This window comes from Hemiscyllium ocellatum, assembly GCF_020745735.1.
Source record: "Hemiscyllium ocellatum isolate sHemOce1 chromosome 27 unlocalized genomic scaffold, sHemOce1.pat.X.cur. SUPER_27_unloc_6, whole genome shotgun sequence".
NCBI classification, from domain to species: domain Eukaryota; kingdom Metazoa; phylum Chordata; class Chondrichthyes; order Orectolobiformes; family Hemiscylliidae; genus Hemiscyllium; species Hemiscyllium ocellatum.
In genome coordinates, this window is record NW_026867515.1 from 1,171,336 (window position 1) to 1,186,685 (window position 15,350).

General features: G+C 44.7%; 1 protein-coding gene across 1 annotated transcript; it reads right to left on the reverse strand.

Annotated features, from left to right (window-relative positions):
* Positions 1 to 2,584: 2,584 nt before the first annotated feature.
* Positions 2,585 to 13,418, reverse strand: LOC132808478 (gastrula zinc finger protein XlCGF8.2DB-like). Its single transcript, XM_060822145.1, has 2 exons — positions 13,318 to 13,418; positions 2,585 to 4,226 (listed from the first exon to the last, which is right to left on the reverse strand). Exon 2 carries the CDS (start codon positions 3,825 to 3,827, stop codon positions 2,904 to 2,906), a length of 924 nt encoding a protein of 307 aa, XP_060678128.1. The 5' UTR covers positions 3,828 to 4,226; positions 13,318 to 13,418; the 3' UTR covers positions 2,585 to 2,903.
* Between the last annotated feature and the right edge of the window lie 1,932 nt (positions 13,419 to 15,350).

A 15,350-nucleotide genomic window follows, 5' to 3' on the forward strand; every position in this document is an offset into this window, starting at 1 on the left:
CTTGTGGTTTGGCCAAATTTATCACTCCTGGGATACCTCTGCCTAAAAGATCCTCATGGATTTTATAAATCTGAGGTCACCCCTCAGCCTCCGATGTTGCAGTGAAAATAGCCCCTGCCTATTCAATCCCTTCCTGTGGCTCAAACCTTCCAACCCTACCAACATACTTGTCAATCTTTTCAGAGCCCTTTCAAGTTTCACAGCTTGTTACAAACATGTTGGTTTTGGTCATCTGATGTGGGAGAGTTTTCTGCAGGATTCTTTTCTGTCTGAAAAAGAGTCCTCCCCTGTGCTGTGACAGAGCCACAGTGACTCTCAAAATCCTGACTGACATTAAAGATTCATTTGTAGAAGCTTCTGAATCACATTTGTAAATGCAGAAAGTGTCTTTAATAATGAGTCATGAATAAAGGCTGCATTCATCTTTTATTGTGAAATTCTACTCCTACATCTCAAAACAGAGCATACAAACCGTCTGTGTGGAGTTTGCACATTCTCCCCATGGCTGTGTGGGTTTCCTCCCACAGGCCAAAAGTGTGTCAGGTGAATTGGCCGTGCTAAATTGTCTGTAGTGTTAGGTGCAGAGGGAATGAGTCTGGGTGGGTTGCTCTTCGGAGGGTCGGTGTGGACTTGTTGGGCTGAAGGGCCTGTTTCCACAATGTAAGTAATCTAGTCTAATCTAATCTAAACCTGGTCAGAAGCAGCCTCCCAGAATAAGACGTCACCGGCTATTTCCCCACCAGGACTGACTTTGCCCAGAAAACACACATTTTAAATGAATAGGGCACCATTCATTTTAAGATCAGGTGAACATAAGAGGGACTGCATTGGCTTAGAAAGGAGAGATCCTTGACACACACAAAGACCTGAAATCATTGCTGCACTATTATTAGCGAATTGGAATTAAGGCTGGATTTTTTTTTCCGCTGCAGCAGAGGAAGTTGAGAGGTGAGTTTTGTAAAATCATGAGGGGCATAGATAGTGTTAATGGTAATTGTCTCTTCGCTAGAATGGGAGATTCAAGTCCAGGGGGCACAAACTTAGTGAGAGAAGAGAGATTGACAAAAAGACATGTGGAGAGTGTGGTTCACGTGTGGAATGAACCTCCAGAGGAAGTGGTGGACATGGGCACAATTACAACATTTAAAAGACATTTGGATAAGTGCATGAGTAGGAAAGGTTTGGAGGGACAGGGAGAGGCTGAATAAGCTGGGGTTGTTTACCCTGGGGTCTCAGAGGCTGAGGGGTTGCCTTATCGAGGTCTAAAAAGCCATGAGGGGCACGGATAGGGTAAATAGTCAAGGTCTTTTCCCTGCGAGTCCAGGACTAGCGGGAATAGGTTTAAAGTGAAAGGAGAAACATTTTAAAAGGGACGCGAGGGGCAACTTTTTCATACAGAGGGTGGTGCATGGATGCAGTGAGCTGCCAAAGGAAGTAGTGGATGCTGGGACAATGTCAACATGCACAAGCCTTGGGTGACACGGTGGCTCAGTGGTTAGCATTGCTGCCTCACAGCACTAGGGTTCCCAGGTTCGATTCCAGCCTCTGGCAACTGCGTGTGGAGTTTGCACACTCTCCCCATCTCTGCGCGGGTTTCCTCCGACAGTCACAAAGATGTGCAGGTTCGGTGAATTGGCCATGCTAAGTTGCCTGTAGTGTTAGGGTGGGTTACTCTTCGGAGGGTCGGTGAGAACGTGTTGGGCCGAAGGGCCTGTTTCCAAGCTGCAGGGAATCTAATCGAAAAGCACCTGGATGGGTGTATGTACAGGAAGAGTTTAGAGGGATACAAGCCAAGTGCTGGCAAACGGGACTAGAGTAATTTCGGATATCTGGTCAGCATGAATGAGTTGGACCAAAGGATCGGTTTCCAGCACTTGGCCTACATCCCCCTCAACCATTCCTATTCATGTCCCCATCCAGATGCCAGTTAAAAGCTGTCATTGTACCAGCCTCCACCACTTCTTCTGGCAGCTCATTCCATACATGCATCACCCTCTGGATGAAAAGGTTGCCCTTTAGGTCCCATTTAAATCTTTCCCCTCTCACCATAAACCCTCTGGTTCTGGACTGTGCAACCTCCAGGGAGATTATTTACCCTATCCATACCCCTCATGATTTTATAAGCCCATATAAGGTCACCCCACAACCTCTGACACTCCAGCGAAAACAGCCCCAGTCTATTCAACCTCTCGGCAACATCCTGGTAAATCATTTCTGGTAGAGAAGTCAATGATTTGGGTTAATACCTGAAACACTGACTTCACTGCTGCTGCTGCCTGGCTTGCTGTGTTCTCCCAGCCTCCTGCTTGCCTACTCTGGATTCCAGCATCTGCAGTTTATTTTTGTCTCTAACGAATGGCAGAGCAGACTCGATGGGCTGAATGGCCTAACTTCTGCTCCAATGGCCTTGCAGGCTTAGGTTTGTGCAGATTGTTTCAGTGGGAATGCGCAGTCCCGGGCTCAATGAGCAGCAGCGTTCATAGAATCACAGAATCCCTACAGTGGGGACACAAGTCCTTCAGCCCAACAAGTTCAAACTGACCCTCTGAAGAGTAACCCACCCAGACCCATTTCCCTACCCTATTACTCGACATTTCCCCTGACTAATACACCACACCTACACATCCCTGAACACTGGGACAATTTAGCTTCGCCAATCCACCCTGCCTGCACACCTTTGGACTGTGGGAGGAAACCGGAACACCCAGAGGAAACCCACACAGGCACAGGAGGAGAATGTGCAAACTCCACACAGATAGTTGCCCCAATAGTGGAATCAAAGCCAGGTCCCTGGCACTGGGAGGCAATGCTACTCACCACTGAGCCACCGTGGGAGTGGGTGCTGTCCAGCAGAAAACAAAACAAGCCCACCAACTCTCCCACTGTCAGACTGGGCAGGAGGTTCAGTCCTGGGGGTGACCCACAGCAGCCTCACCGGCAGAATCCGATTGTTGGGAGCGCTGGTGCCCCCGCTGGTGCCTCTGCAAGTTGCAGGACTGGGTGAAGGCCTTCCCACACACAGGGCAGCTGAAGGGCCGCTTGCCGGTGTGAACCCGCTGGTGCTTCAGTAGGTCAGAGGAATTGCTGAAGGCCTTCCCGCACTCAGGACAAGTGAATGGCCTCTCCCCGGAGTGGACCCGCCGGTGGATCACCACGTGGGAGAAATTGCTGAAGGCCTTCCCACACTCGGGGCAACTGAAGGGCGTCTCCCTGGTATGGACCCACCGGTGGGTCAGCAGGTTGGAGGCATGTGTGAAGGCCTTCCCACACTCAGGACAGCTGAAAGGCCTCTCCCCTGTGTGGACCCGCCGGTGGGTCAGCAGGGCAGAGGAATCGCTGAACCCCTTCCCGCACTCTGGGCAGGCGAATGGTCTCTCCCTGGTGTGGACACTCTGGTGCCTCAGCAGGGAAAAGGCCTGGGTGAAGGCCTTCCCACACTTGGGGCAGCTGAAGGGCTTCTCCCCTGTGTGGACCCACTGGTGGGTCAGCAAGGCGGAGGAACTGCTGAACCCCTTCCCGCACTCTGGGCAGGCAAATGGTCTCTCCCCGGTGTGGACACGCTGGTGCTTCAGTAGGTCAGAGGAATTGCTGAAGGCCTTCCCGCACTCGGAGCAGCTGAAGGGCCTCTCCCCTGTGTGGACCCGTCTGTGCCTCAGCAGGGTGGAGGAACTGCTGAACCCCTTCCCACACTCAGGGCAGGAGAATGGCCTGACCCCAGTGTGACTGCGCCGATGAGCCTCCAGGACAGACGGGACATGGAAGCCTTTCCCACAGTCGCCACACTTCCAAGATTTCTCCACGGGGAGGGATTCCTCGGGTTTCTCCATGGCTGAAGCTTCAGCGGTACACAAACATGTGTACAGTCCCTCCCCACCGTGAATTCCTCTTTCCAGGCTGAATAACTGTTTTAGGTTCCACACTCAGTGCACTGTAACAGTAGGATCTCTCATTCCGTCCCACTGATGCTGAAAACGTACTGAAACAGGGACCAAAAAACTTTGCTCCTTCTCACAGAATCTTAGTCAAAACTCGTTACAGGCCCAATGGACTGAACGACTGTCAGACATTGACTTGAAATTGAGGACAGCAGACGCTTGGGAGTCCGAGTCGAAAAGTGTGGAAAAGCACAGCAGGTCAGGCAGCATCTGAGGAGCAGGAGAGTCGGTGTTTTGGGCATAAGCCCTTCATCTGTTGTTTTTTAAACTTCAGTTTTCATATCAAATACTCTGTAAAAAGAGATTACAAAAGTCATCATTGTCACTGAGAAGGTCTATAGCCTTAAAACTTGTCTTTAAACATTTAGACTCAATGTAATGCTGAATTATAGAACACATTTATTGCACTAGAAAATAGACAGACAGCAAGGCTCAGAAAAGGGGGGATCCGAAAGAATGCAAAAGATAGGGACACCTGGGCTTACCAAGTGATAACAGGATGCTGTAAGACAATTAAGAACGTTTGCCTTAGCATCAGTGAATCTGTATGAACAGGACACCAAGTGATAACATTCACAGCCATTCCCTTGTGAAATTAATGACCGTGTTTGATTCTGACCCTGAAACGAAACTCGGTACTATCAAAAGCTTTGTAATTAACGGTCAGTTGCTGTCAGTTATAATGGATTCTTATACCCCTTGCAAGCAGGGCAGTCCCAGAGAAAATAAATCTTTGCTGTTACAAAACCCTGACCTGAGAGTTCAAAAGGACACCATTTTAGTGCTGAGCCTGTTGAATCCAGTAGAAAATTAACTCTTAGTGCTTAGCTGCTATGGATTGACTTTAATTGCGCTTCGAGACTTTTTGGTGCTTTTGAGTAGCCAATTCTGGTTATGAAATGCAAACTCTGTGAAAGGAAATATTGATAAAGCTTTAACTTACTTGCTGTTTTTACAGACTTTACAGACTGCCCCACTATCAATTCTAACTAATCAGATCTTATGTCTTATTCGAATTTCAATCACAAACTTGAAAAGAAGGCATGTTCCATTCGAAGACGAATGAATCAGTTGAAATGAAACCTCACGGTAACATCTCAGCCTCAGGGACAGAATGATTTAGGGCTTAAAAAGCAGGAGTCTGCTCCCAGCTTAGAAATTATTCTCGGTCGGATATTGAAGAGATTCTTGCACAATGTGTCGGGAAACCATTTTATGATTGAACGTTTGCCCTCCTTACTAAGAAGCTGTTTTATAAAACAACTGTATCTGACATGTGAGCTGTGCGAGGTTATCTTGTGAACTCTCCAATTAGCTGAGACTGATACCTCTTTATGAGAGGAGGTTATCTCGCTCGCAGGCGCCTAACTCAGCTGTTTTTCCCACCTGACGAATGGCTTCGGGCCTGTAGGAGTGATTAGTCAAGCTTCACAGATCTGTCAATGAGCTTTTCTTCCTTATGAATTATTGTCTTTCACTGTTATCTGTCTAATTAAGAACATGCAATTCCTTTTTCAAACTTTTGTAGAAAGGAAGCCACTTTGTATCAATACATTGGAGTCGCCTGCTGGGCATCTGGACAGCTGGTAACCTACTCTCCTAGATTATTAGAACCTAGTTAGTTTAGCTTATAGGTATCAATGTTATGTTGTCACAGTGATGCTATTAGTGAATAAAGGAGATAACTAAAATTATACTAAACTGTCCATAACTAACAAGTTTTTATTCCAGACTTCCAAACAGTACGATTTCCGGGACGAACCAAGAGAGAGGCTTTACAGGTCTGAGTCCACAAGGGATTCCTTGGGCGGTCTCAAATCTTCACTTTCACATCAGTCCAGGGTAGAAATTCACAACAAGCAATTCTTTTTCTGCAGAACAATCTTTTCGTTTGTTATTCTACAAAATTGAAAGCACCATCCCACCCTCTCCCCCCCCCCATCCATTCTCACTCCACTCTAATTTTCCTGAAGGGTGCTAATTCAGGATCTTACAGGGCCAAAAAAGTAAAAACATCTCTTTTGAATAACACTACCTGAAAGTTCACATCTTTCACAACATTGGGATACTGCTCAGTGTGAGCAGATCTGATTTTGGAAAGCAAAGAAAAACTGTCTAAATTCAGGATAAACCTGCAATACAGCGTCTTTAGAAACGACCAGACCCGGGGTCAAGGCATTGACACCAACACCAGAGAGAAACTCAACATACAGACGTGGCAAACCATCAGTCTTTAATCTTTCAGAATGGGTTGTAGGAATCATTAATATGTAAATCTCAGAACTTCTAACAAATCACCTTCTCGAGATAACTTAAGGTTTGTAACAAAAGGTGACACCTCAGCTCAGACAATGCATTAAAGGTACGAGGTCACAGTCAGTCTGTATCCCAATTTTGAATCTGACAGGTTCGGTTTCCAAAGTGAAATTTACAAACTATTATATGCATTCACTGCCTGCATTGACTGCCAGCATTTTGCGCATTTTTTGAACAAATCAAAGTTTTGCATTAGAAATTGGCTAGCTGAAAGACGACAGAGGGTGGTGGTTAATGGGAAATATTCATCCTGGAGTTCAGTTACTAGTGAGGTACCACAAGGATCTGTTTTGGGTCCACTGCTCTTCATCATTTTATAAATGACCTGGATGAGGGCATAGAAGGTGGGTTCGTAAATTCGCAGATGACACTAAAGGCGGTAGAGTTGTGCATACTGACTAAGGATGTTGGCAGTTACAGAGGGACATAGATAAGCTGCAGAGCTGGACTGAGAGGTTCAAAATGGAGTTTAATGTGGAAAAGTGTGAGGTGATTCACTTTGGAAAGAGCAACAGGAATGAGTGTACTGGGCTCATGGTCAGATTCTTGGTCGTGTAGATGAGCAGAGAGACCTCTGTTTCCAAGTACGTAGATCCTTGAAAGTTACCCAGGTTGATAGGGCTGTTAAGAAGGCATACAGTGTGTTAGCTTTTGTTGGTAGAGGGATTGAGTTTCAGAACCATGAAATCATGCTGCAGCTGTACAAAACTCTGGTGCGGCCAGATTTGGAGTATTGCGTACAGTTCTGGTCACCGCATTATAGAAAGGATGTGGAAGCTTTGGGAAAGGTTCAGAGGAGATTTACTAGGATGTTACCTGGTATGGAGGGAAGGTCTTAGGAGGAAAGGCTGACGGGCGTGCGGCTGTTTTCTTTAGGGAGAAGGTTGAAAGATGACTTAAGTGAGACAGAAGATAATCAGAGAGTTAGGCTGGACAGTGAAAGCCTTTTTCCTTGGATGGCAACGGCTAGCACGAGGGGATATAACTTTAAATTGAGGGGTGATAGATATAGGACAGATGGTCAGAGGTAGTTTCTTTACTCAGTAGTAGAGGTGTGGAACATACTGCCTCCAATAGTAGTAGACTCGCCAACTTTAAGGGCATTTAAATGGTCATTGGATAGGCATCTGAACGAGAATGGAATAGTGTTGGTTAGATGAGCTTCAGATTGGTTCCACAGGTCGATGCAATATTGAGGGCTGAAGGGTCTGCACTGCGCTGTAATGTTCTATGTGTGTAAAAATATAATTCTGCAAATACAAATTCACCCTTTACACTTATATGCATGCATGAGAGAAAGCAAATGTTGATGTCTATGCTGTTTGTCTCTATGTCTATTTTGATAACAAATGCTTTATTTCTGTAAATGTTGTTATAAATCAGAGTTGGGTACTAATAGTTAGATGTAAGGGAGAGAGAATTCCTCCAGTTTGGTACCATAAGAATCCGATCCATCTGAAACTGCTGATGTTTGGACTGTGGGAGGAAACCGGAGCACCCAGAGGTAACCTGCGCAGACAGAAGGGGGAGAACATACCAAAGTTCACACAGACAGTCACGAGAAGGTGGCATCAAATCGCTTCTAACAATTCTCCCACACCCGCAAAACCCTGAACACTGTGGGTAATTTAGCAGGGCCAATCCACCCTAACCTGGGCAAAGATAAAAATCACATGACACCTGTCCAACAGGTTTATTTGGAAGCACTAGCTTTTGGAGCGCTGCTCCTTCTTCAGGTGGTTGTGGAGTATAAGATCATAATACACGGAGTTTACAGCAAAACATTACAGAGTCATGCCACTGAAATGATACATTGAAGAACCCTGGATTGTAAAGTCTTTCATCTTTTAGAATGAGTTGCTGGTGTCATTAATATGTAAATCCCAGAACTTCTAATAAGACACCTACTCGAGATAACTTAAGGTTTTATTAGAAAAGATGACAACTCAACTCAGGCAATGCATTAAAGGTGTGAGGCCAGAGTCTGTCTGTATCCCAGTTTTTGAGTCAGACTGGTTCTATTTCCAAAGTGGAATTTATAAAATATTTCATGTATTGTCTGCCTGCAGATTGTGCATTTTTTGAGCAAAATGCACAATGTATCTGCAAATACAAATACACCCCATAGACGTGTGTGGGTGTGTGTGTGTCGCGTACATGAGAGAGAGAAAAAGTCTAGTTCCATACTGTATTGCATAACAGATGCTTTATTTCTGTTGATGTAAATATTGTTATAAATCATAGCTGGGTGCTAATACTTAGATGTAAGGGAGAGAGAATTCTTCAATTAGGGCACTATAAGAATCCTAGCAGACCCCTATTTCTAGTTTACTTGCCAATGAACAAACACAAACACCTATTTAATTCTAATTTTTCGCTTTTCTGTTATATTTTCTGGTAATATGATTCTGTGTCTGGATGGTTTACAGGCTGGGAGACTGTAGGTTGGACTTTGATTGAGTGAATGTTTTATTGTTCCAGAAGGTGTCAAAGGAGGTTAAAGCTTCAGCAGAAATGAAGCACAGCTGAGAACAGACAACAACTGTGTGGGAACAGGAAGATCAACCAAGGACAAAGAAACCAGAAATCCGAGCTGACACCAGACTACCCTGTGGTCAGTTGCTTTGATTAGCAGTGTCAACCCTCTACCTTTACCTAGCTTCGCATTCGACTTGAATGCCACATCTGCCCTCAATATTTAGGATCCAATCCTTGTCACCCTGAAGCTATGTCTCTGTAAGGAGTCTCAGATCATAATTATTCTCTTCAATGTGAGCAGTCAATTCATTCACTTTTGTTACGTTGCAGCGCTATTACGACACGGGTAACCCCCTCTGCTCAATTAAACCAGCAATATAGAGATGATTCACCCCATGCAGTAATCTGTAAAAGTTCGAGAGGCAAAGAACTATCCCAAAGGTAAATATTTAAAAGTAAACATTTAACAACTTTACTCTTTACGTCCAACAGAGAATTTTAAAACTCACAGAAATGCCCAGTTTTATAGTCCAAACATCGGATCATTTTATTGGTGTTAATATTATCAAAATACTTAATTCAAACTTGATTGGACTTTGGTATTTTGGGGCAAAATTTAAACTGATTGGCCAAATTTAAATTTGTTTGTGCCTCATGGCAACCCAGTTGCTCTATTTGTGTTGACCAAATATTACATTCTCATCTTGTTTAGAACACTTTGTTCTGCTCGATTTTTAAACTCTCTTCAAGGTACAGTACCTCTACACCTTCATAACAAGCACACAGTCAGACACTGACCTTTTAGTTTTATTGTTTGTAATCTTTTGAATCCAGTTTTAATTGCTGGTACGTTTATTCTCCTTGTTCCTTTCTATTGTTCTCTGATGTCCATTTTCCACATCACTACATTGCTTATCTACCTTGATTTGGATTGGCCTTACTAAATTGCCCATAGTGCCCAGGGATGTACAGGTTAGGTGGCTTAGCCAATGGGAAATGCTGGGTTATAGTTTCGTCTTAATAGAAGCAGGAGTAGGCCATTTGGCCTGTTAAGCTGCTTCACCATTTATTAAGATCGTGACTGATCTATCCATCATCTCACCTCTTCTTACTTGCATTATCCCAACTACCCTTGATTCCCTGAGGGGTAGGGGCGGGAGCAGGATGCTCTCTGGAGGGGTCAGAATGGACTTGATGGGCTGATTGGCCTGCTTCCACGCTGTAGGACTTCTATGATTTACCGCAGTTGTGTTTGCCTCAGATCACAGCTCCCAGAATCTCCCACCTTCTGCAAATCAAAAGACAAGTCCCCCCCGCCCCAGCCCTCTTGTATGTATGTGATCTAAATGCTTAATCATTTCTAGTGAATACAGCCCACACCTCCTGCTGCTGCCAGTAACCTTTACAATGCTGATGAAATAATGCAATTCCTGCAGTACTGAAAACTGTAAGGCTTCTAACAATACCAGTTACTCATTCACCGCTCCTGATGGATAGCATTGGAAACAAAACATCGAAGGCTAACAGAAATGAGCAGTTTAACTCAAAATTCCACCTAGCCCTTCACTGGGCACCCCAATCAGCACACTGTCCTTACTGCTGGTAAGCCTTAAAGCACTTCACCCCCACAGTGCAATGAATTCCCACATTCCACCAAAATCCTAGAAGTACTCATGTACTCAGTTGCTGTCTCACCAATTAAATATTTCATTGTAACTTCTTCTGCTTCAGTAAAGGCAAAACATCTTTGAAAGCTGCTCTGAAAGTCCACTCTTCACAACAACACTTCTGCTTTCACGCAAGATGATTAAAGTCATACAGCACAGAAACACAGCCTTCAGTCCAACTCATCCTTGCTGACCAGATATCCGAAACTCATCTAATCCCATTTGCCAGCATTTGGCCTGTATCCCTCTAAATTCTTCTTATTCACATACAACGTTTAAAAGGCATCTGGATGGGTAATTGTAGCAGCCTCCCCACTTCCTCTGGCAGCTCATTCCAAACATGCACTACCCCGTGTGAAAAAGTTGTCCCTCAGGTCAGTTTTAGATCTTTCCCCTTTCACGTGAAACCTATGCCCTCTAGGTTTGGAGTCGCCTACCATGGGGAAAAGAGTTTGGTTGTCCAACCTATCCATACCCCTTATAAACTTCTTTAAGGCCACCCATCAGCCTCCAATGCTCCAGGGAAATTATCCCTGGCGTATTCAGCATCTTCCTATCGCTCAAACCCTCCAACTCTGCCTACATCTTTGTAAAGCTTTTCTGAACCCTTTTAAGTTTCACAACATTCTTCCAGAGGGCGGCAACTGGAATTGCACACAGTTTTCTAAAAGTGGCCTAACATGACCTCCCAACCCCTGTACTCAATGCTCTGACCAATAAAGGAAAGTGTACCAAATGCCTTCTTCATTATCCTGTCTCCCTGCAATTCCACTTTCAAGGAATTATGAACCTGCAAGGACACTTTGTTTAGCAACACTCTCCTTTAACTATGTAGGTCGTGCCCTGATTTGCCTTACAAAATGAAACTCCTCACATTTATCTAAATTAAACTCATTCTGCCACTCCTTGGCCCATCAGCCCATCCGATCAATTCTAATTTATATTGAACTTTGTTTCCTCTCTCATCCCCTAAAAGCTGAGAATCTCCATCCTACAATCACTTCCTCCATTCTGACTTTGCTGAACCTAATTCCTGCTGTAACTCATCCTGAAGGGTGTGGTTCATCCTGATTAACAGACTCTCACTCGGGGGAGGTGGAGATCAAATTGAAACAGACAGAATTCTGACTGGCCTGGACAGAGTTCAGGGGAAGATGTTCCTATTGGTAGGAGAGTCTAGGACCTGAGGGCACAGCATCAGAGTAAAAGGAATATCTTTTAGAACAAAGATAAGGTGAAACATTTTCAGCCGGTGAGTGGTGAATATGTGGAATTCATTGCTACAGAAGGCTGTGGAGGCCAGGTCACGGAGTAGATTTCAGATGTAGATAGATGGTTCTTGAGTATCAAGGGGATCGAGGGTTACAGAGAGAAAGTGGGAGAATGGGATTGAGAAACTGATCAGCCAGAACCTAATAGTGGAGCAGCCCTGATGGGCTGAGAGGCCTAATTTCTGCTCCTGTGTTTTATGGTCTCTTGCTGTCCTGGACTAGGAGTGTGCAAATTGGGAGCAGGAATAGGCCATTTAGCCTGTCAGGTTTGCACCAGCATTGAACAGATCATAAGTAGATATGATCTAAAGGGTATAAACAAGGACTGCAGATGCTGGAAACCAGAGTCTAGATTAGAGTGGTGCTGGAAAAGCACAGCAGGTCAGGCAGCTCCTCGGATGCTGCCTGACCTGCCATGAATATACCTACATTCAGGTTAATAGGCTGGAAATTTTTCCACTGGAGCAGAGGAGGATTATAAAATCGTGAGGGGTATAGATGAGGTGAATGGCCAAAATCCTTTCTCTAGGCTGGGAATTCAAGACTACGGAGCAAATTTTGAAAGAAAGAGAGGAGAAAGATTATAAAAGGACATGACGGTCTCCATTTATTCCGTCCCCAAGAGAGTGGTTTGTGTGTGGAATGAATTTCCAGACAAAGGGGTGGATGCAGATACAGTTAGAACATTTAAAAGACATTTGGATTAGTACATGAATGATGAAGTTGATTTTAAATAAATGTGAAGCACTGGATTTTGGAAAAGCAAATCAGAGCAGGACTTATACACTTTATGGTAAAGTCCTGGGGTGTGTTGCTGAACAGAGACCTTGGAGTGCAGGTTCATAGTTCCTTGAAGGTATGCTTTCCTTCATCGATTACAGCACTGAGTAAAGGAGTTGGGAGGTAGGTGAACCTCTAAGGGGAGCCTTTTCACACAATAGTGCATATATGAAATGACCAGCCAGAGGAAGTGGTGGAGACTGGTATAATTACAGAATTTAAAAAGGCATTTGGATTGGTCTATAATAGAAGGGATATGGGCCCGGGGCTGGCAAATAGACTACATTAGGATAACTGGTAGGCATGGACAAATTGAACCGAAGGGTCTGTTTCTGTGCTGTACATCTCTATGACTCCAATATAAAAGATTCAGAGGGATATAGGTTTAACACAGGCAGGTGGGTCCAGTTTAGTTTGAGAACATAGTCAGCGTGGATTAGTTGGACTGAAGGGTCTGTTTCTATAACTGATTTGTACTGGTCTTGCCTCCCCCATAACCATCACTTCTTTGTTGTTCGAAAATCAGATGAACTCAGCCTTGGATATATTCAGTTACTCCCAAACTGCAGGAAGGCGTCCCCACTTCTCAACTCAATTCTTCTTGCTAATATCCCACTTGCCTTGCTCACTATTGCTGCACTTGTCTGACAACTTGCACTGACTGGATTAGAAGGACGCAGAGACTCCTTTGTACATCCACACATCATTTCTGATGCAAGGCTCGAGCCTGAAATGTCAATTCTCCTGTATTTTCCATTGAAAAAAGACCTGGACTAACTTTCCCAGAGTCTCTCCCCTCCCTGGATTCACTCCGTTTCCCTTCAGTTCCTGAATGGAAAAGGGGTTGAGAAAAGAGCGTGCTGTACTCACAGATGTTGGAGAGAGGAAGGAAGTTGCAGTCTGGGGTGAAGCTCAATCTTCATTCAGAGAGAGAGGAACAGCAGCAGCAACTTCAGAAGTTCATGGTCCTACTTCCGCATCCAGACAATGGGTTTGCTGTGATCGGCAGGAGGACCAGTCTCCATCCGGTCCTCCAGAGCTTCTCATTGGTCCATCAAAACAAGATCACAGAGTGTTTCCGCCTTTTGCGTGAGTATGCGTAATGTTTTGCTGACACCGTGGAACATGCGCACTGGGTTGCTGACACCGAGTAGCATGCGCAGTACGGAGATGTTGGCATTACTGACAGATTTTCAAAGTTAAAATTCACACAATGCCAGGTTTTAGTCCAACAGGTTAATTTGGAATCACTAGTTTTCGAAGCGCTGCTTCTTCATCGGTTGGTTGTGGAGCAGAATCATAACACACAGACTTTATAGCAACAGGATTGCAGTGTCATGAGATGTAATATTAAACAACTTCAGCTGACCTCTACCATCTTTTAGAATGACCATGTTAGTTTTGATTCCTACATCTGTAAATCCCAGAACTTTTCAAAAGTTACGTTCTCAAGATAGCTTTTAACAATAGGTGTCATCTCAATCAGATAATGCATTGAAGGTGTTAAGTTAAAGTCTGTCTGTGTCCCAATGTTAGGTCAGACGGATTCTATTTCTATCGTGGTATTACAGAATCTTACGTTTATGCGTTTTTCTGCAAAATAAAATGCGATTCTGCAAGTACAAATTCAACCCACAAATTTGTGTGTGTGTGCGCGCAGGAGAAACCGAGTGATCATGTGTGTGTGAGAGAGTATAATGGGGTATAAGTCTGTGTGAGGGTGTATGTGAGTGAGTGAGTGAGTGAGAGAGAGAGAGAGTGTAGTGGCGTCACCTGTAGTGTGACATGAACCTACAGTCCTGGTTGAGGCCACCTCCATGGATTTTGAACTTGGCTATCAGTCTCTGCTCAGCCACTTTCCTTTTTTGCCTATCCTGAAGTCTACCTTGAAGGATGGTCACCCGAAGGTCCAAGGTTCAACTGGGAGGGAACACTCCTAGCTGGTGATTGTTGTGCAGTGTCCGTTCATTTGTTGCTGTAGCCTCTGCTCGGTCTCACCAATATACCAAGACTCAGGGCATTGTTGCCTGCAACGTATGAGGTAAACAATGCTGGCTGAGTCACATGAGTACCTGCTGCACTCATGGTGGGTGGTGTCCCCATGTGTAATGGTGGTAAGCGTGTCAACACTCTGATACGTCTTTCATCATCTGCCGTGACAGAGTTGTATCGTGTTGTCCTGAAGGCTAGGTGATTTTCTGCGAACAATTATCTGTGTAAAGTTTAGTGGTTGTTTGAAGGCGAGAAGTGGAGTCATGGGGAAGGTCTTGGCGAGGTGCTCATCCTCATCAATAATGTGTTGCAGGCTGCGAAGAATGTGGCGTAGTGTTTCGGCTCCTGAGAAGTACTGGACAACAAAGGGTACCATTTTGGTTGCAGCTCATGTCTGTCTCCTAAAGGAAGTCATTACAGTTTCTTGCTGTGACACATTGGAACTGGCAGTTGATGAGTTGAGCATTGTACCCCGTTCTAATGAGAGCACGTTTGTGTACTTCAAAGTGTCTGTCATGTTCCTCCTCACCTGAACAGATCCTGTTTATGTGAAGGGCTTGTCCAGAGGGAATGGCTGTTTTAATATGTTTCACTAGAGAAGTGTAGCACTGTCAGGTTATCCGTGGGTTTGCGGTGTAGAGAAGTGCTGAGATATCCATCCTTGATAGAGCTGCATGTGTTCAAAAATGAGACAGATACTAAATAGTGTGACGAGTGTGATGGTGGGATGAAACTTGTTAATACCACAGGATCGTTGTTTCAGTGACTCCTCACCTTGGGTCCAGAGGAAGAAATGTCATTCATATATCTAGTGTATATTGTTGGTTGGAGGTCCTGTGCAGAAAAAAAGCCTTGTTCGAAACTGTGCATGAAGCGTTGGCATACTGGGGTGCAAATTTGGTCCCCATGGC

Bases quoted from the DNA above. Each gene is read 5' to 3' on its own strand.
- LOC132808478 (XM_060822145.1), bottom strand. From the start codon at position 3,827: ATGGAGAAACCCGAGGAATCCCTCCCCGTGGAGAAATCTTGGAAGTGT.